The following is a 22,920-nucleotide window of genomic DNA, read 5'->3' on the forward strand; positions in this document are numbered from 1 at the left end:
TATGGCAATTTCCACCTTACTTCTATACTCACCTAATCATCAAAGAGATTTAAAAAGCATTAAAGGCAAGAAATGTAACTCTGAACATTCTACAACACCATCACAGGATAATATATACATTTAATACAATATTTTGTTGAACCAAACTGAAAATACACCTTGTAGAAAGTTATAATCATCATTGCACAAAAATGAAATGATTAATCCTAAGAAATTTGGGTCCCTACAAAGCAAATAATTTCTATTATGAGAGTTTAATATGTTATATATAAGCTATGTGATTCCACTCAAAAGATAAATAATGAAATAATCCCTACTCAAGGATGCAGAAGTAGACAAAGAATTTAGCAAAGAAAAGGGGAAAATATATTTTCATTTACAAAAGGCAACGTTTTCTAAGGGTGTGCTATGGTTATCCAAAGCTGGTAAACCGAAGAGCATTCACTAAAGCATTGCAAACTTAATGCCTAAGGATACTAAAGATTTTCCTTCTCTAACAGAATAGAGGTGTAATTGAGGAAGAGACTGCTAAACTTGTACCTACATTTTCTCAAATCGCCTGAATCTTGGTGTGGCCAAATTTTTTTCCAGTAAAATGTAAATACAAATGATGTCTGCCATGTCTGGGTCATAAGGTTGTACTTGTTAAGCAGCTTAGCCTAATCCAATTAATACACCAGGCACATGACAACATTTACCTATTTTAGAGTACATTTTAATGTTGTTTGACACTTGTGTGGTAAATACAACTGTTTCTTTCCAGAACAAATTTCCTAAAATGTTACTCTTAACATTTTATCCTTATAGTACCAATTATGACATTTTCTATAAGAAAAACTCAACTTTGGAAAAGGTATAAATTTCAAATTTATATGTTTATTGGAATCAACATTCCTTTTTAGAAAGAACAGATAGAAGTGTAGGGAACGGAACTTTTAGTCTTTTCATAAAACAACTTTGTAACAATAACTGATCCTAGATCAAAGTTCTCATGAACCTTTAATTGGTTAGAAAGGAAAATAAATTCAAAAGTCAAAAGAACACGGTTGCCAAAAAGGTACCTCCTAAGAAAAATTATAATTTATTTACTCCATAATGAGCTTGAGTATAAAATGAATTTAAACATTATATAACGATATTAGCCACTCTTAAATTTCTTTCACTTCTTTTTGAGATGTTTGTATCTTGAAAATTGTTCTAGGAAGCATGACCACGTGCACTTTTGCAGTGATTATATACTGATTATATAATCACACATAATTTTACATATTACATATACATATAATTATATGTAATTGTATAATTTACTGATTATACATAAAAGACAGGACTGTACTTGATATAGTTTGAATATCTGTCCCTGCCCAAATCTCACATTGAATTGTAATCCCCAAAGCTGAAAGTGGGGGCTGGTGAGGGGTGTTTGGGTCACAAGGGTGGATCCCTCATGGCTTGATGCTGATTTTGCATAGGGAGTGAGTTTTCATGAGCTCTCGTTGTTTAAGTGTGTGGCATATACCCAGTAATGGGATGCTGGGTCAAATGGTTATTCTAGTTCTAGATCCCTCAGGAATCGCCACACTATGGCACAAGTATACGTATGTAACAAACCTGCACATTGTGCACATGTACCCTAGAACTTAAAGTATAATAAAAAATATATATATATAAAAAATTTTTTTTAAAAAAAGTGTGTGGCACCTCCCTCACCATGCCGTCTCTCTCTCTTGCTCCTGCTATAACCACGTGAAGTGTCACATGCTTTGCCTTCTGACATGAGTAAAGCTCCTTGAGGCCTCCCCAGAAGCAGATGTTGCTATGCATCCTGTACTGTCTGCAGAACCATAAGCCAATGAAACCTCTTTCTTATTAATCACCCAGTTTCAAGTATTTATTTGTAACAGTGGAAGAACAGCCTAATATAGTACTAATATAAAAATACAAGTTTTAAGTGTAAATATGATCCCAATTTTTATCTTTTCTACAAATAAAACCATCTGAAAATTTACAAGTTTTAGAAGTAAATGATAACTGCTAATAATGGCAAAATTCAACAAAATAAAGAATAATAGCTAGATACTATTATAAAACTAACATTAGATAAAGAGTTATAGCCTATTAATTCAGAAAACAAAAGGGTACAAGCAAAGTATTAATGATGAATAATCTTACTAGTGACTTCAAAATAGTAATGCTTTAACATAAGGACCCTGATATTCTCAATAAACACTATTGCAAAAAAATAAAAATAATTTTGAAGATCTACTACCCAAAACAAATATAGTTAATTTTAAATATTTTTATTGTAACACCAACCTGTTCAAATTCTTGTATTTTGGCATCCTTGACTTGCAGAATTTCTAGAACTTTTCTGTCTTTAGCTTCAGATTTCTGTTTTTCTCTAGATACAAAAAAGTATAGTTTATTAGTCATAATTGGTAGCTAATATTTTAAATTTTCATATCCCAAATATTAATATCACTTTAAAATATAGAAAATTAAAGCATCTTGAGTTGACAGCTCTTTCGGAATTAATCAGAAACCACATGGCAAGAGACAGCAACTAACAACTGCTGAAAACTAAGACAACTTCATATTAAAAGAACAGTTTCATTTCCAGATTTAGGTGTATGATAAAAATTACATAAAACATGGTTTAACCTTGATTGCAATAACCATAATGTCATCGCTTTGAAAATAATTAAAATTAAGTAAACATGTTCTTGTTAATTTAAGCTTTCATATACACAATTATATTAAGGATAAAATTTACCATTTTTTAAGTAACAGTCTCAAAAGAGAGAGTGACAGAGATTTACTTATAGTCGATACCCTATAACTAGAATTTTTTTATTTCTGACACCTTCCTATACATTTCTAGTCTCTGAGAATACTATTAACCAAACTAAGTGGTAGTTGTACAATCAAAGCATAGTTCTCTGGGAAACAGAAAATCACAATACTTGTAAAGAATGACTGTCTTCTAAAACAAATACAGCTTTTAAACAAATATAGGTTTATAAAGAAAAGGAGGAAAAGGGAAACGAAGGAACAAAGGTCTGAAGAGATTGTATAATCAGGCTGACACCAGTCAATTTATATTATAAATAAGGGGAAATTTATTGGACACTGACTTACATTTTTTAAAAAGGTCACAAATAAAATATATGGTATTCATAGAAAAACATAAAAAATTAAACAGACAAATCTATATCTCTGAGAATCACAAATTAAACAAAAATAAAAAACTATAAATGGGGATGAAGCTACTGTTTGCTGTTCCCCCAGAGCCAGATGCAGGCTGAGGTGGAAAGGAGCTTGACTTCTGGGGTTAATAGGGAATACGAGTGCCTTACCCAGTATGCAGAAGCACAACCAGGCTCATTGTGTGGGATGGGAATGCTAACTCATGAAATGAAGCTGGAAAAACGCTTCCGCCCATCCTTGCCTACAACCAAGGCTTATATTAGAGTCTAGAAAGGCAAAAGTTTATAGATGTAGCTCCCCAATCAAGAGTTGAGCCAAAACACCCTGCAGCTGAGGCTAGGTATAGCAAAACCTCTATAAAACCTATTTCAGGAAAGAGACTTGGGTGAGATTGACAATTTAAAGGCAACTATAAAATTTCTAGAAAAAAAGATAGGCATTAGATAAGGACGTGGTGGTGGAGAAAGAGGAGGAAGTAAACAGTAACAGTAACAGCAATCTTCCGTCTTGAGATATGACCCCAAACAAAAAAATTCAAAATACATGAACCCACATACACTGACATACTAGTTCAAGTCAAAAGACGGAATCCTCTAGAAAAAATAAAAATAACCAAATACAATGAAAAAGACTAAAATAAGTAAGTTAAAGGTCTGTAAAGACAAAAGAATAACTAATGTTAAAAGTAAAGATGAGAGATGAAACACAATCAGGTAGATGTAAAGAAGCTATTAAAATCTTGAAGATAAAAAATTATAATCACTGAAGTAAAAAACAACTAAATGGACTAAGCTCAAAACTAGACACAAAAAGAGATTAGTGAAACGAGGGATAGTAATGAGGGATTCATCCAGAACACTACACAGGAAAATAGTGAGATTAAAAACATGAAAACACAGTTGAGACAAGTTTCTTTGGGAAACTCTAACATATGCCTACAACATTCCAGAAGTAATAACTATGGGATGAAAAATAAAGCAATATTTCAGGAGGTAACTGCTGAGAATATTTTAGAATTAAATAAAGTTCTCGGATTGAAGGAATACCTACCAGAATAAATAAAAGAAAGCCACATCTAATACATTAATCCATCACTCATTCAAGTATTTATTGCACATTTATTATATGACAGTCATTGGACTAGGGACTAGAGATATTGGAGGGAACAAAATAAACCAAGGTGCTGCCTTCATGGAATTAACATTTTAGTACATAGATAATGAAGATAAATAATACATAGTATGTCAAATTGCTATCAGTATAATAAGGACAATAAATTAGGGTAACGAAGAAAGGAATTCCCAGTCCTAGAGAAGTTGAGAGTGAAACAAAGGTTGTTGTTATTTTATATAGAATAGTTAATATGTAACTCTCCTTAAAAGTAATATTATATTTGAGGAGAGATCTAAAGGAAGGAAGGAAGAGTCATGAAGACCCTAGGGAAGAGTTTTCCAAGTCAAGTCATGGAACTAGTAGCAAGAGCAAAGACACAAGAGCAAGAGCAATTGGTATATTCAAATAACAGCACAGAAGTACATATATTTATAGTAAAGTAGATAAGGAAATGGTAGCTAAGAACAGAGAAATCACTGGGGATAAAATAATATGTGGCCTTCTAGGCCCTGTGAAATTTGGATCTGAAGTAAAATGGGAAGGTAATGAGCAGAGAAATAACATATAACATTCTAAGAGTATCAATGGCTGGTGGGTTGAGGACAGACCTTAAGGGTCAAGGGAGAAAGCAAAAAGACAAGTTAGAAAGCAAATGAAACAGCCAGGTAAAAAAGAAAGGTGAATTGTACGAGATAGGCAGATGCAGTGGTATTGAGAAGTGATTAAATTTTGGATATTTTTAAGGTAGAGCTAACAGGATTTCTTGATAGAAAAGTCAGGAATGTCTCCCAAGCTTTTGCCTACACAACTGGAAGAATGGAGTAGACATTATCTGAGACACAGAGAAGAAGTTTGGTGGACACAAGGATTTCAAATGTGGACATAATAAGTTTGGGATGCCTAATCAACATCTAAGAGGAGTAGGCAGTTGGATTAAAAAGTCTGGAATCAGTAAAAAAGTTAAGGCTGGAGATACAACTTTAGGAGTCATCCAAATACAGTAGTTCCCCCTTACCCTCAGTTTCACTTTCCATGGCTTCAGTTACCAGCAGTCAACTGTGATCCAAAAATATTAAATGATAAATTCCAGAAATAAACAATCCATAAGCTTTAAATTGCAGTGCTATTCTGAATGCATGAAAAAACTTGCACTGTCCAACTCCCAACTCACGTAGGACATGAATCATCTCTTTGTTGAAAGTATCCATGCTATAAACACTACCTGCCTATTACTGTGTAGGAAAAAACATAGTGTACATAGGGTTCAGTGCTATCCAGGTTTCAGGTATCCGGTGGGAGGCTTGGAACATATCCCCCATGGATAAGGCAGACTACTGTATTTTTAAGACCATAAGGGTAGATAAGTTCGCCTAGGGAGTGATTTTGCATAAAGAAGTATGAGGATTCAGTCCTGGAGCATTTCAACATTTATAGATTGGTAAGGTAAGGAAAAAACATCACATGAAACTAAGAAGGATGAGCCAGTAATTTAAGAGAATCAAGAGAAAGAGCTAAGTGAATAGAATTTAGTAGAAAGGAATGATCAAGTATATCAAATGCTGCAAACACACTAAAGACTGAGGAATGACTGCTGGATTTAGCAATATTAATGTATTAGTCTATTTTCACACTGCTGATAAAGACATACCCGAGACTGGGAAGAAAAAGAGGTTTACTTGGACTTACAGTTCGACATGGCTGGGGAGGCCTCAGAATCACGGCGGGAGGTGAAAGGTACTTCTTACACATGGCAGCGGCAAGAGAAAATGAAGAAGATGCAAAAGCAGAAACCCCTGATAAAACCATCAGATCTCCCTTGCTTTCATATACCATGATATTCACTACCACGAGAACAGTACAGGGGAAACCGCCCCCATGGTTCAAATTATTGCCCACTAGGTCCTTTCCATAACACACTGAGAATTAAGGGAGTACAACTGAAGATGAGATTTGGGTGGAGACATAGAGCCTAATCATATCAATTAAGGTCAGTAGTGATATCTTGACAAGAACTATTTTAGGAGGATGGTGATTACAAAGCCTAATTAGAGTGAGTTCAAGTGAGAAAGAAAAACACAGAAATACTGAAAAGTACTCTTCAGAGGAATTTTGCACAGAAAGGAGCAGAGAAATGGCAAAATAGTTCAAGGGAAATATGAGATCACAAGAGTTTGTTTTTGTTTTTGTTTTAAACATGGGAGATAAGACAGCCTGTGTGTATGCGGACAGGAATGATCCAGGGCAGTGAGAGACACTGATAATGCAGGACAGAAAAGAGAAATGCAGTCCAACATCTTTGACTCCTTGAGGCTTGAAGCGTACATACAGTTTGTTTGGCCTTAGGTAAATATAAACAGTTCTTCCAAGAAATAAAAAGAGAGAATATGAGAACAGATTCAGATATGTTGGTAGATACAGTTATGGGAAGGAATAAAAGTTCCCTTCTAAGAGTTTCCACTTTCTCAATGGTATATGAAAGCAACGGTATCCAACAGCTGAAAGTAAGAATGGGAAAAGAAGTGTTGGAAGTTGAGAAGAGAGAAACAAAACATTCTAGGATACTGAGATAGTAAGTGGGCCAGGAAAAAATAGGATGATGACCAGGCAGTACTGAGGACCACTTAAAATTAGTGGTCATAAATTTATACAAGATCATTGTCATCATGGTTCAGGGTCTTTCTCAAGCCAAGTTTAGCCCTTTGGATGCAGGCACACAAAAGGTGGAGAACTGAAATAAACCACATAGGAAATTTTGCAAACACGTATATTACAATGATTTATTTTTACCATTTGTACTTTATCTTGCTTTATTATTTTGTTTTCTACTTACTATACATTAATAGCACATTTAATACATAATTGCAATCCATTATGTACAACTAGGCCTTCTTTTGTTTCTTACATTAATAATAAAATATAATGTACTTTCAGAAATTGATGAATTTCTGCCCCTTTTTATTTTATGTTTTGGAGTTGCCTGTCAATATATCTTCCATTTTATATTTTAGTGTTTTTATTGATTTATACAACTATTTTATGTTAAAATATATGCACTTTACCTATAATTTGTCACTAATATATTATCTCAAATTATCACTTGAATGTTTAACTTACCATTATAAAATCAGAAGTACTGCAAAAGAATACTAAATCTATTAGAGGTATATACATTAGGAGGAAAATAACCAGATCCCAAAAGTTAGGGCATGATAGGGTTTACTCAGGGACAAAGACCCAGATCATGAAAGTCAAAGCATTAACTACAGTCAGATAGTTCCTTTGTAAGTTCTTTTCCAGATATACCATGAATCTATTTTTAACTGTCCAGGAGTTAGTTTCATTTATGAGGTTACAAAGGAATATAAATCATTCCATATAAAGACATATGCACCCATATATTCACTGTAGCACTATTTACAATAGCAAAGACATGGAATCAACATAAATGCCCATCAATGACGGACTGGATAAAGAAAATGTGGTACATATACACTGTGGAATACTACAAAGCCATAAAAAAGAACAAGATCATGTCCTTTGCAGGGACATGGAAGGAGCTGAAGGTTATTATCCTCAGAAAACTAATGCAGGTAGAAAAAATCAAATATTGCATGTGCAACATGTTCTCGCCTATAAGCGGGAGCTAAATGATGAGAACCCATGGCTGCACAGAGGGGAACAACACACATTGGGTCCTATCAGAGAGTGCAGGGTGGGACGAGGTAGAAGATCAGGAAAAATAACTGATGGGTACTAGGCTTAATACCTGGGTGATAAAATAATTTGTATAACAAACTCCCATGACACAAGTTTACCTTTAAAGTTTACCTAAAAAACATTTAACTATATTACAAACCTGCACACGTACACCTAAACTTAAATGTTTTAAAAAAAAACTGTACAGTTAGTCTTTATAATCCCCTCTTCTATAATAAGCTTAAGATCCCCACTAATGTCCGAATGAATTCTGGTGGTCCTTTTAAATGAGATACGGATAATATTAGATTATGTGCCACCAAACCCAAACAAAAGCATTATTACAGCTTCCAAATGAGCTTGATACTAGGCTAATTATCTCCTATGACACAAGTATGTACACATACTCACAGTCTAACTAGTGGTTAGGTTGCCAGAGCACTAGCATCATCATCACCTAGGTTAGAAATGCATGTTCTTCAGCCCAGTCCAGATGGACTGAATCAAGAACTCTGAGTGGGGGCCCAGCAATCTGTGTTTAACAAGGTGCTATGGACTAAAGGTTTGTGGCTCCTCAAAATTCATATATTGAGGCCCTAATAACCAATGTCATAGTATTTGGAGGTAGGGCCTGTGAAGGCAATTAGGGTCATGAAGATTACTCCTTCATGAATGGGAATAGCACCTTAATGAGAGGGGACACTAGAGAGAGGATCTCTCTCTGTCATATGAAGATACAACAAAAAGGCAGCCATCTGCAAAGAGCCCTCACCAGAAACCACATTGGCTGGCATTTTAATTTTGTACTTCCCAGCTCCTGGAACCAAGAGAATAAATGTTTGTTATTTAAGCCACTCAGGATTCTGTTTTAGCAGCCAGAACTGACTAAAACACAAGATCTCAAGCGATTCTGATGCACACTAAAGTGTGAGAGTCACCAAAATAACAATAACAGTTCCCAATAGATTAATCTGAGTGACATAATATTGAAAAAATGTGTCATAAAGTGCCATATAAAATAAAAACTTCAAAAATATACCTGAATGGTATATCTTATAACCAAAAACCTCCAAAATTGACTAATATGTTATAATTGTGAAATTGAAAGATAATCAAAACTCAAAATATGGCAATTTGTCTAGCAGCTCCTCCTGGTGGTATGAGATGTCTAACATTTTCATAACAGGAAAATACTCCCAAGAAAAAATGGCGCTGTAACAGGAATACAATATTTTCTACTTGAAAAAATAAAATTTTTAAATATTGTTTCAAGTTTATAATATGTCACCAACCAATCTGGTCAATTCAATTAATACATGTACTTCTATGTACTTACAAGACCTAAAAAAAAAAAAGGTTCCTTAAAAAAAAAAAAAAAAAAGACACTGCCAGGAGCTGATGATGATCAATGACTGAGACAAACTCCTGTTTAGCTAATTAGAACCACTGATGTGCAATAATGATGTGAGCGAAGAATATTTGCAGACTTCTTTAGGATGAAAAATGAAGCGAAGAGAGGCTGTCAAATCTGTACAAGTTTTAAGCACCAATCATTTTTCCCAAGAGTACTTCCCATTTAAACATTTAACAATGCTGTACTTAGCCACATGAATTACCACGCTAACTTTCAGCCACTTTTCTAAACTCAAAAATCTGAGAAATTATTCTGAATCATTAAGAAACAAAATTTTATTACGTTATAGACCATGCCATATATTATACACTACACAGGATCATATTTTCTGGGTTTGAGCCCACTTTTAATGAGATGTCAAAATGAAATATTAGAGTCTAAAAAAACATTTAACTATAAATGAGGTAGTGATATTGGTCTGAATTTATAAACAAAATAAAAAAGCTAAACTTACTGAAGTTGGTTATTTTTGATTTACAGGCATAAATAATACACCAAAAAAAGCTATTTATTGGACTAACGTTTTCTTTCATTTGAGTAGAGAATCTATTAAAATGCAGATTTTGTACCTATCGATGGCTTGCAATTTAAACAATTCCCAATTTCTAGTAAACATTAAGATTCTAAAACAGTAAGACTTAATAGAAGTTTAGAGAAATCAAAGTTATGCCATCATCAAATTATCCATTTATTCATGAACTATTTTAAAAGTATTTTCTTATTAAGAATATGCATAGTGAATTACTGGAATGGCATCTATAAACAATATACCAATAATAAAACTTGAAAAAGAGGTTGCAAAAATATTGTAGAAACACATTTTACTCCACAGTAAAAGCAACTATTTAAAAAAAGAAAACTTTCATATGTGGAATAAAAATAATTCAACAGATCCTAATACATGTAAAAACTTTGATATAAAATGTTTTAAAGGCTCAAGTGTAGTTAATATATCTACTTTATTTTTATACAAAACTGATTTTTTATTCTATAATCCAGAATTTAGAACTATTATATTTAATTTCCAGTATAAAATACATGTTTAAAATTATATTTGAAAGCCAAAACTTGTGCTGGAGAAGTTGGCAAATGACAAATGATTGACATTTTTTTCCTTATTCAATCAGACTACAATGCAGAAGGCTAAGATTCATCAGGTTAAGATGTGAATCTGAATCTGTAAATTATGGAGTACAGATGAACTCTTTAAACAAAGAAGCAACAATTCAAAAGAACACATCTGCTTATATTAAATATATTACTAAATAAGATCAGATACTCTTTATGTATCAGATACTCATTCAACACCATTTCTAAATATACAAAGCTGAAACTCAAAACAAAACCTTTTTCTGTTTTATACTTAGAAATTAAGTGACTATTTCCTGATTTTCTTATATTTCGTCTCTTTTAACTATTTGTCCAGATATTTCTGCATATACTCAACATTTATTACGTAAAATAACATAAAAGAGAAGGAAAAGATTGTGCATTACATGCCTTTTATGATTGTGCATTATATGATTGTGCAAATATTTTTCACCCAGAATCTAGAAGTTTCTTCCAGTGTTCAAAAATCAGCACTTCAGAACAGACTGTTTTAACATCTGCACATCACCAGGGTTGCCCCCAAGGATTTTTAAATGATGCCTGCCTGTGCTGAATAAAGTGCTAACTTGCACCTTGCATTTCAAACTGTGTCCTGAGCAGCCATCCAGTTGGTACAACACCAGCTGAATTCCCACAGGCCACTGTTCACTCAGGCTTGACTACAATTATCATGTCAATATTTTGTGCTCCTATATGCAGATATGCACACATGCAAGCTGCATAATACTTTCTTCTCCACGGAATGTTGAGTTATGTTCAATGTTCTGGGAATTTTTAAGAAAATAGAAATAAACTCTCACCAAATAAAGGTGATCACGATTATTTTACCTTAAAAACAAAAGCTATGTTTCTGTACCACCTTCTGCCATGTGTATAAAGATTAAATTTTTAAAGTAACTATTCCTCACTACAATCTCACAATTATTTAATTTAAAAATCTTCATAAAAGTTAAAAGACTATTTGGTTAAGCTTCCTGCATCTATTGTAAAAGTTTGAATGTGATTATTCATGCTTTATTGCAAGTACTCTCACCTTGGACATAAGAGTGGTTCCAATTAAACACCATTCAGTTAGTTCCCATGACCATCCATCCACATCCCTGCCTAGGCAATCATGGCTGTTGCAACAGGAAAAGTGCTCAGCAAAAACATATTTATGCCTTGGGTGGAACTGCCTGGCAGCATTGCTACCAGATGGCATAATTCTGGCAGCTACAGTTCTGGGGTCTCCAAACAGCCATGCTACTACCATGCTCCAAACTGCAACCCCTGTGCAGCCAATGTTGGCTTAACACACATGGGACAGGGTACAACCATATAGCAGCTGTGTAACCCATGTGCTTTGGAGTGGAAAGAAGCAGGAGGGAGGTGGTCCCAGTGGTGAGAGAATATAACATAACCTTATAGAAACAGTCTCCTTATCAAACATGCAAACACCTAAACTTTAACTCTAAAAATTGAAATAAAATAAGAAATAGAAATAAAAATAAGATAATCTCTCCTTTACTATGAAATTAAATCTTTGAACACAAGTGTACCAAGGATATAGCACGCACATCCTTGATAAACGTGTCAGTAAAACCTTAATAAATAGGCCAATAAAAACATGTCAGTAAAATCTAAAAATTATCTTGACTTTATTCCCTTTTACCATTCTAATTTTCCAGAATTGAGTTTTCATTACCAAACACAAGGAGGAGGAAAACAACTGAAAATAGAAAGTGAGCACAAGCAAAAAGTATTAACAAGTCTATAAAAAAAGTACAGTATATTAAAAAGAAAGCAAACCACATCTCCAAAATTTACACAACTAGCAAGCCAGGATTACAAATCCAGTTGCCTGACTCAATAACTTGTGTTCTTAACCACTAATTATTAAAAATAGCTTGGGGGGCAGTTCCAAGTTGGTCGAATGGGAACAGCTCCAGTCTACAGCTCCAAGCGTGAGCGACTCAGAAGACGGGTGATTTCTGCATTTCCAACTGAGGTAATGGGTTCATCTCACTGGGGCGTATCGTATAGTGGGTGCAGGACAGTGGGTGCAGCCCACCAAACATGAGCCGAAAGCAGGGCAAGGCATCGCCTCACCCGGGAAGCATAAGGGGTCAGGGAATTCCCTTTCCTAGCAAAGGGAAGCTGTGACAAACGGCACCTGGAAAATCGGGTCACTCCCACCCTAATACCACGCTTTTCCAATGGTCTTAGCAAACGGCACACCAAGAGATTATATCCCACGCCTGGCTCAGAGGGTCCCACACCCACCCACGGAGCCTCGCTCATTGCTAGCACAGCAGTCTGAGATCCAACTGCAAGGTAGCAGCAAGGCTGGAGGAGGGGTGCCTGCCATTGTTGAGGCTTGAGTAGGTAAACAAAGCAGCCAAGAAGGTCGAACTTGGTGGAGCCCACCGCAGTTCAAGGAGGCCTGCCAAGCTCTGTAGACTCCACCCCCTGGGGGCAGGGTATAGCCAAACAAAAGGCAGCAGAAATCTCTGAAGACTTAAATGTCCCTGTCTGACAGCTTTGAAGAGAGTAGTGGTTCTCCCAACACGGAGTCTGAGATCTGAGAACGGTCAAACTGCCTCCTCAAGTGGGTCCCTGACCCCCGAGTAGCCTAAATGGGAGGCACCACCTGGTAGGGGCAGACTGACACCTCACACAGCCGGATACCCCTCTGAAATGAAGCTTCCAGAGGAACGATCAGGCAGCAAATTTGCTGTTCAGCAATATTCGCTGTTCTGCAGCCTCTGCTGCTGACACCCAGGCAAACAGGATCTGGAGTGGACCTCCAGCAAACTCCAACAGACCTGCAGCTAAGGGTCCTGACTGTTAGAAGGAGAAATAACAAACAGAAAGGACGTCCACACCAAAACCCCAACTGTACATCACCATCATCAAAGACAAAAGGTAGATAAAACCACAAAGATGGGGAAAAAACAGCAGAAAAGCTGAAAATTCTAAAAATCAGAGCAACTCTCCCCCTCCAAAGGAATGCAGCTCCTCAACAGCAACAGAACAAAGCTGGATGGAGAATGACTTTGATGAGTTGAGAGAAGAAGGCTTCAGACAATCAAACTTCTCTGAGCTAAAGGAGGAAGTTTGAACCCATCATAAAGAAGCTAAAAACCTTAAAAAAAGATTAGATAAATGGCTAACTAGAATAACCAGTGTAGAGAAGTCCTTAAATGACGTGATGGAGATGAAAACCACAGCACAAGGACTACGTGACGAATGCACAAGTTTCAGCAGCCAATTTGATCAAGTGGAAGAAAGGGTATCAGTGACTGAAGCTCAAATGAATGAAATGAAGCGAGAAGGGAAGTTTAGAGAAAAAAAGAGTAAAAAGAAACAAACAAAGCCTACAAGAAATATGGGACTATGTGAAAAGACCAAATCTACGTCTCATTGGTGTACCTGAAAATGATGGGGAGAATGGAAACAAGTTGGAAAACACTCTGCGGGATATTATCCAGGAGAACTTCCCCAGCCTAGCGAGACAGGCCAACATTCAAATTCAGGAAATACAGAGAATGCCACAAAGATACTCCTTGAGAAGAGCAACTACAAGACACATAATTGTCAGATTCACCAAAGTTGAAATGAAGGAAAAAATATTAAGAGCTGCCAGAGAGAAAGGTCGGGTTACACACAAACGGAAGCCCATCAGACTAACAGCGGATCTCTCGGCAGAAACTCTACAAGCCAGAAGAGAGTGGGGGCCAATATTCAACATTCTTAAAGAAAAGAATTTTTCAACCCAGAATTTCATATCCAGCCAAACTAAGCTTCATAAGTGAAGGAGAAATAAAATCCTTTACACACAAGCAAATGCTGAGAGATTTTGTCACCACCAGGCCTGGCCTAAAAGAGCTCCTGAAGGAAGCACTAAACATGGAAAGGAACAACCAGTACCAGCCACTGCAAAAACATGCCAAATTGTAAAGACCAGCAAGGCTAGGAAGAAAATGCATCAACTAACGAGCAAAATAACCAGCTAACATCATAATGACAGGATCAAATTCACACATAACAATATTAACTTTAAATGTAAATAGGCTAAATGCTCCAATTAAAAGACACAGACTGGCAAATTGGATAAAGAGTCAAGACCCATCAGGGTGTCGTATTCTGGAGACCCATATCACGTGCAAAGATACAAATACACTCAAAATAAAGGGATGGAGGAAGATCTACCAAGCAAATGGAAAACAAAAAAAGGCAGGGGTTGCAATCCTGGTCTCTGATAAAACAGACTTTATATCAACAAAGATCAAAAGAGACAAAGAAGGCCACTACATAATGGTAAAGGGATCAATTCAACAAGAAGAGCTAACTATCCAAAATGTATATGCACCCAATACAGGAGCACCCAGATTCATAAAGCAAGTCCTTAGAGACCTACAAAGAGACTTAGACTCCCACACAATAATAATGGGAGACATTAACACCCCACTGTCAACATTAGACATATCAACAAGTCAGAAAGTTAACAAGGATATCCAGGAATTGAACTCAGCTCTGCACCAAGCAGACCTAATAGACATCTACAGAAATCTCCACCCCAAATCAACAGAATATACATGCTTCTCAGCACCACATTGCACTTATTCCAAAATTGACCACATGGTTGGAAGTAAAGCACTCCTCAGCAAATGTAAAAGAACAGAAATTATAACAAACTGTCTCTCGGACCACAGTAAAATCAAACTACAACTCAGGATTAAGAAACTCACTCAAAACCGCTCAACTACATGGAAACTGAACAACCTGCTCCTGAATGACTACTGGGTACATAACGAAATGAAGGCAGAAATAACGATGTTCTTTGAAACCAACAAGAACAAAGACACAACATACCGGAATCTCGGGGACACATTCAAAGCAGTGTGTAGAGGGAAATTTACAGCACTAAATGCCCACAAGAGAAAGCAGGGAAGATCTAAAATTGACACCCTAACATCTAGAGAAGCAAGAGCAAACACATTCAAAAGCTAGCAGAAGGCAAGAAATAACTAAGATCAGAGCAGAACTGAAGGAGATAGAGATACGAAAAACACTTCAAAACATCAATGAGTCCAGGAGCTGGTTTTTTGAAAAGATCAACAAAATTGATAGACCGCTAACAAGACTAATAAAGAAGAACAGAGAGAAGAATCAAATAGACGCAATAAAAAATGATAAAGGGGATATCACCACCGATCCCACAGAAATACAAACTACCATCAGAGAATACTATAAACACCTCTATGCAATAAACTAGAAAATCTAGAAGAAATGGATAAATTCCTCGACACATACACCCTCCCAAGACTAAACGCGAAGAAGTGGAATCCCTGAATAGACTAATCACAGGCTCTGAAATTGAGGCAATAATGAATAGCCTACCAACCAAAAAAAGTCCAGGACCAGATGGATTCACAGCCGAATTCTACCAGAGGTACAAGGAGGAGCTGGTACCATTCCTTCTGAAACTATTCCAATCAACAGAAAAACAGGGAATCCTCCATCACAAATTTTATGAGGCCAGCATCACCCTGATACCAACGCCTGGCAGAGACACAACCAAAAAAGAGAATTTCGGACCAATATCCCTGATGAGCATCCACGCAAAAATCCTCAATAAAATACTGGCAAACCGAATCCAGCAGCACATCAAAAAGCTTATCCACCATGATCAAGTGGGCTTCATCCCTGGGATGCAAGGCTGGTTCAACATACGCAAATTATTAAACATAATCCAGCATATACACAGAACCAAAGACAAAAACCACATGATTATCTCAATAGATGCAGAAACGGCCTTTGACAAAATTCAACAGCCCTTCATGCTAAAAACTCTCAATAAATTAGGTATTGATGGGACATATCTCAAAATAATAAGAGCTATCTATGACAAACCCACAGCCAATATCATACTGAAGGGGCAAAAACTGGAACAAGACAGGGATGCCCTCTCTCACCACTCCTATTCAACATACTCTTGGAAATTCTGGTCAGGGAAATCGGGCAGGAGAAAGAAATAAAGGGTATTCAATTAGGAAAAGACGAAGTCAAATTGTCCCTGTTTGCAGATGACATGATTGTATATATAGAAAACCCCATTGTTTCAGCCCAAAATCTCCTTAAGCTGATAAGCAACTTCAGCAAAGTCTCAGGATACAAAATCAATCTACAAAAATCACAAGCATTCTTATACACCAATAACAGACAGACAGCCAAATCATGAGTGAACTCCCATTCACAATTGCTTCAAAGAGAATAAAATACCTAAGAATCCAACTTACAAGGGACGTGAAGGACCTCTTCAAGGAGAACTACAAACCACTGCTCAGTGAAATAAAAGAGGATACAAACAAATGGAAGAACATTCCATGCTCACGGATAGGAAGAATCAATATCGTGAAAATGGCCATACTGCCCAAGGTAATTTATAGATTCAATGCCATCCCCATCAAGCTACCAATGACTTTCTTCACAGAATTGGAAAAACTACTTTAAAGTTCATAAGGAACCAAAAAAGAGCCCACATCGCCAAGTCAATCCTAAGCCAAAAGAACAAAGCCGGAGGCATCACACTACCTGACTTCAAACTATACTACACGGCTACAGTAACCAAAACAGCATGGTACTGGTACCAAAACAGAGATATAGATCAATGGAACAGAACAGAGCCCTGAGAAATAACGCCGCATGTCTACAACTATCTGATCTTTGACAAACCTGACAAAAACAAGAAATGGGGAAAGGATTCCCTATTTAATAAATGGTGCTGGGAAAACCGGCTAGCCATATGGAGAAAGCTGAAACTGGATCCTTTCCTTACACCTTATACAAAAATTAATTCAAGATGGATTAAAGACTTACATGTTAGACCTAAAACCATAAAAACCCTAGAAGAAAACCTAGGCATTACCATTCAGGACATAGGCATGGGCAAGGACTTCATGTCTAAAACACCAAAAGCAATGGCAACAAAAGCCAAAATTGACAAGTGGGATCTAATTAAACTAAAGAGCTTCTGCACAGCAAAAGAAACTACCATCAGAGTGAACAGGCAACCTACACAATGGGAGAAAACTTTCACAACCTACTCATCTGACAAAGGGCTAATAACCAGAATCTACAATGAACTCAAACAAATTTACAAGAAAAAAACAACCCCATCAAAAAGTAGGCAAAGGATATGAACAGACACTTCTCAAAAGAAGACATTTATGTAGGCAAAAAACACATGAAGAAATGCTCATCATCACTGGCCATCAGAGAAATGCAAATCAAAACCACAATGAGATACCATCTCACACCAGTTAGAATGGCCATCATTAAAAAGTCAGGAAACAACAGATGCTGGAGAGGATGTGGAGAAATAGGAACACTTTGACACTGTTGGTGGGACTGTAAACTAGTTCAACCATTGTGGAAGTCAGTGTGGTGATTCCTCAGGGATCTAGAACTAGAAATACCATATGACCCAGCCATCCCATTACTGGGTATATACCCAAAGGACTACAAATCATGCTGCTATAAAGACACATGCACACATACGTTTATTGTGGCACTATTCACAATAGCAAAGACTTGGAACCAACCCAAATGTCCAACAACGATAGATTGGATTAGGAAAATGTGGCACATATACACCATGGAATACTATGCAGCCATAAAAAATGATGAGTTCACGTCCTTTGTAGGGACATGGATGAAACTGGAAATCATCATTCTCAGTAAACTATCACAAGGACAAAAAACCAAACACTGCATGTTCTCACTCATAGGTGGGAACGGAACAATGAGAACACATGGACATAGGAAGGGGAACATCACACTCTGGGGACTGTTGTGGGGTGGGGGGAGGGGGGAGGGATAGCATTAGGAGATATACCTAATGCTAAATGACAAGTTAATGGGTGCAGCACACCAACATGGCACATGGATACATATGTAACAAACCTGCACATTGTGCACATGTACCCTAAAACTTAAAGTATAATAATAATAAAATAAAAATAAAAATAAAAAAACAAATAACAAAAGTAAAAAGATGAAATAAAAAAAAAAGAAAAAGGAGACATTACAACCAATACCACAGAAATTCAAAGGATTAGTAGCAGCTACTATGAGCAACTATATGCCAATAAATTGGAAAATCTAGAACAAATAGATGAATTCCTTGACACATACAACCTACCAAAATTGAATCATGAAGAAATCCAAAACCTGAACAGACCAGTAACAAGTAATGAGATCGAAGCCATAACAAAAAAAGTCTTCCAGCACAGAAGAGCCCAGCACCCAATGGCTTCAATGCTGAACTCTACCAAACATTTAAAGAACTAATACCAATCATATTTAAAGTAGTTTGAAAAACAGAGAAGGAGGGAATACTTCCAAATTCATTCAACAAGGCTAGTCTTACCCTGATACCAAAACCAGACAAAGACACATCAAATAAAGGAAACCACTGGCCAATATCCCTGATGAACATTGATGCAAGAATCCTCAACAAAATAGTACCAAACCAAATTCAACAACACATGAAAAAGGTCATTCATTATGACCCAGTGGGATTTATCCTGGGGAAGCAAGAATAGTTCAACATATGCAAATCAGTCAATGGGATATATCCTGTCAACATAATAAAGCACAAAAACCACATGATCATTTCTATCGATGGTGAAAAAGCAGTTCATAAAATTGAACATTGCTTCAGGATAAAAACCCTCAAAAAACTGGGTATAAAAGAAACAAATCTCAATACAATAAAAGGCATAAATGACAAACCAAAAGCTAGTATTAATATTGAATGTGGAAAAACTGTCTTTCCTCTAAGATGTGGAACATGACAAGGATGTCCACTTTCACCTCTGTTATTCAACATAGTATTGGAAGTCCTAGCTAGAGCAATCAGACAAGAGCATGAGATAAAGAGCATCCAAACTGGAAAGGAAGAGGTCAAATTCACCTTGTTTGGAGAAAATATCATCTTATATTTGGAAAAACCTAAAGACTCCACAAGAAAATTGTTAGAACTGATAAATTCAGTAAAGTTGCATGATACAAAGTCAGCATACAAGGGAGGGGCCAAGATAGCCAAATAGGAACAGATCTGGTCTGCAGCTCCCAGCGAGACCAACACAGAAGGTGGGCAATTTCTGCATTTCCAACTGAGGGACACAGTTCATCTCACTGGGACTGGTTAGGCAGTAGGTACAAAGCACAGAGGGTGAGCAGAAGCAGGGTGGGGTACCATCTCACCCAGGAAGTACAAGGAACTGGGGGGCCTCCCTCCCCCAGCCAAGGGAAGCCATAAGGGACTGTGCTACCAGGCCCAGGTACTACAATTTTCCCACGGTTTTTGCAATCTGCACAACAGAAGATTCCCTCGTGTGCCAACACCACCAGGGACCTGGGTCTCAAGCACAAAACTGAGCTGCTGTTTGGGCAGACACCGAGCTAGCTGCAGGAGTTTTTTTCATACCCAGTAGGGCCTGCAACCCCAGTGAGACAAAACGGTTCACTACCCTGGCAAGGGGTGTTCTGTGCGGGAAACGCGCAAGAGAAGAAGAAAAGGCACACACACAATACCTTTAAGGGTAAACAAGCTTTATCTCACATAAATGGCAATGCAGATATAATAAGCAAATGATATAATAAGCAAATTAATATAATAAGCAAATTGATATAATAAGCAAATTGCAATGGAAACAGGAGAAGGGAAAATAGATACACACATTTATACTCACCAGACTATGGAGGATTCACCATCAGACTGGGAAGCAATAGCCTGGGCTCCAGAGTCAGACACCGCACTCATCAGACTATGGAGGATTCACCACCAGACTGGGAAGCAGCAGCCTGGGCTCGAGAGTCCACCACTCATCAGTGCACAGACGAGGAGAGGTCTCATGAAGCGTCAGTGCAGTCTGGGACCCTAGCTCTTTTTTAACAAGCTGTTTGGCATGAGGCCCAGTCATGAGGGTCCTTTGCAACTGGGCTCAAGGAGCACAAAAAGGTCAACTTGTTTTTGTGACTGTCTATTGTTTTTCAATGACTAACATATAGGAATAGATTGAAATAGAGATTTCTCTGAAACAACACTGGATGAACACCTAAAGGGGCTCACTCACACAACCCATTCCAGGACTTGGTGACCACTGTTTGTGTCCATGGTCAATTGAGTTCAAATTTAATATTTAACTTTACCTCCACATTCAGCCTCAATTTGATACTCAATTGTAGGAAAATACCCTTACAGATACATGGGGAAGGCACAGTTGATATAGATTACAGATAGAGGATAAGCACAGGAGAATTAAAAGCACAATTAATAAAAACCACACCCACCATGGCTTTGCAAGGAGAGTAATATTGTGAGATTTGTTAGGTATATCACATAACATTCAGTATGCAGTAAGGCACAAACCCCTCCTTGGGCTGTGGTAAGCATATTTAATGTCATCCGATTTTCCAACACAACAGTACGCAGCTGAGCAAATTCATCTGATAACATAAGTCCAGTGATACTATCATTAAGAGCTTTTCTACATGTAGCTTATTGCTGTAATGTGTAATTTAAGTAACAATGGTGCTGTGTTTAGTTAGGACTTAGGCAAAAATAGACTGTTTGGTTTGGTTAAAAAAAAGTCCAGGTTGGATTACAAGTGTTATTACCCCACCCCCATTGGTATCGGCATATCCATCCAGAAATGTTAGCAGGGACGATTCTCCAAGGTAGCCCATTCCTGGCAGCCTCTGGCAACTTGAGGCATACCCAGCACTGACAGCAGTTGGCTCCTGCTGCAGTGGTGGCTACCCAGTTGATGAACTCATTCTCAGCCTCAGACATAATGACCCATGTACTTACTACTAGCAGACAGGTTATTCTCATTAATTATACCATCATACATTATAATGCCTCTCATTGCAAGGCTTGAACATGTTGTAATCCATTCATCTGCATTTAAGTTTGCAGTTACGGTGGAATTTTGGCCTGTTGATCTGCCTGCTGATTAAATAGTCCATCAAGAAAAAGCAGAGATCCATGAGCATCAACATGGAAAACAGTGATAATGGTAGTATACAGCAGGATTCAGATATCTTCCCAGTATTGTTTTCCCCAAACCTCTTTACTCCCGATTAACCATTAGTTTTGTTGCCATTGGGGCATCCAAGTAGTAAGGCCATTTGCTACTGACCAAGAGTTGGTATACACGTGACAAATCCCTCTGGCCTCCTCCTGAATAGCTCAGAGGACCACTACTAGTTCAGCCAGCTGGCTGCTCCCACTGCTTCCTTCATCAGAACTGCTGTGTTTTAGGGGAACTCATGACCCAAGTCATAATAGGAATTTCAGGCCTCATAAAGACATCATGGTCTGGTGAGTGCGGTGTCCGACTCTGGAGCCCAGGCTGTTGCTTCCCAGTCTGCTGGTGAATCCTCCAGTCTGGTAAGCATAAATATATATATGTCTTTTCCCTTCTCCTGTTCCCAGTGCAATTTGCTTATTATATCATTTGCTTATTATATCAATTTGCTTATCATGTTTATTTGCTTATTATATCATTTGCTTATTATATCTGCATTGCCATTTACATGGGATAAAGCTTGTTTACCCTTAAAGGTATTTGTGTGTGTGCCCTTTCTTCTCCCCTCTTACATTTCCCGCACAGAACAAGGGGGCTGAAGCCAGGGAGCCAAGTGGTCTCACTCCCACGGAGCCCAGCTTGCTGGTCCACTCCCACGGAGCCCAGCAAGCTAAGAACCACCGGCTTGAAATTCTTACTGCCAGCACAGCAGTCTGAAGTCGACCTGGGATGATCGAGCTTGGTGAGGGGAGAGGCACCTGCAATGAATGAGGCTTTCCTAGGCAGTTTTTCCCTGACAGCGCTAAGGAGGCTGGGAGGTTTGGTCTGGACGGAATTCACCACAGCACATCAAAGTGGTTGTGGCCAGACTGCTACTCTAGATTTCTCCTCACTGGGCAGGGCATTTGTGAAGGAAAGGCAGCAGTCCCAGTCAAGGGATTACAGATAAAACTCTCATCTCCCTGCAACAGAGCACCTGCGGGGAGGGGCGGCTGTGGGCTCAGCTTTAGCGGGCTTAATCTTTCCTGCCTGCCAACTCTGAAGCGAGCAGCTGATCCTGACAATAGTGATTCTCCCAGCAAAGTGCACTAGTTCGGCAAAGGGACAGACTGCCTCCTCAACTAGGTCCCTAACCCCCATGCCTCCTGACTGGGAGAAACCTCCCAACATGGTTGACAGACACCTCACACAGGAGAGCTCCTGCTGGCATCAGCCTGGTGCCCCTCTGGGATGAAGCTTCCAGAGGAAAGAGCGGGCAGCAATCACTGCTGTTCTCCAGCCTCAGCTGGTGATACCCAG

At 37.7% G+C, this 22,920-nt stretch overlaps 1 protein-coding gene across 6 annotated transcripts in view; it reads right to left on the reverse strand.

Moving 5' to 3' along the window:
- CNTLN (centlein) overlaps positions 1–22,920 on the reverse strand; it is a 369,272-nt gene that overhangs the window by 269,459 nt on the left and 76,893 nt on the right. For all 6 annotated transcript variants that reach the window (XM_055294179.2, XM_055294183.2, XM_063609088.1 and 3 more), the window contains exon 3: positions 2,317–2,401. In XM_055294179.2, coding sequence (XP_055150154.1) covers positions 2,317–2,401 — 85 coding nt within the window. The remainder of the gene's footprint in view (positions 1–2,316; positions 2,402–22,920) is intronic.

This window comes from Symphalangus syndactylus, chromosome 9 (genome assembly GCF_028878055.3).
Source record: "Symphalangus syndactylus isolate Jambi chromosome 9, NHGRI_mSymSyn1-v2.1_pri, whole genome shotgun sequence".
Taxonomy (NCBI): Eukaryota; Metazoa; Chordata; class Mammalia; order Primates; family Hylobatidae; genus Symphalangus; species Symphalangus syndactylus.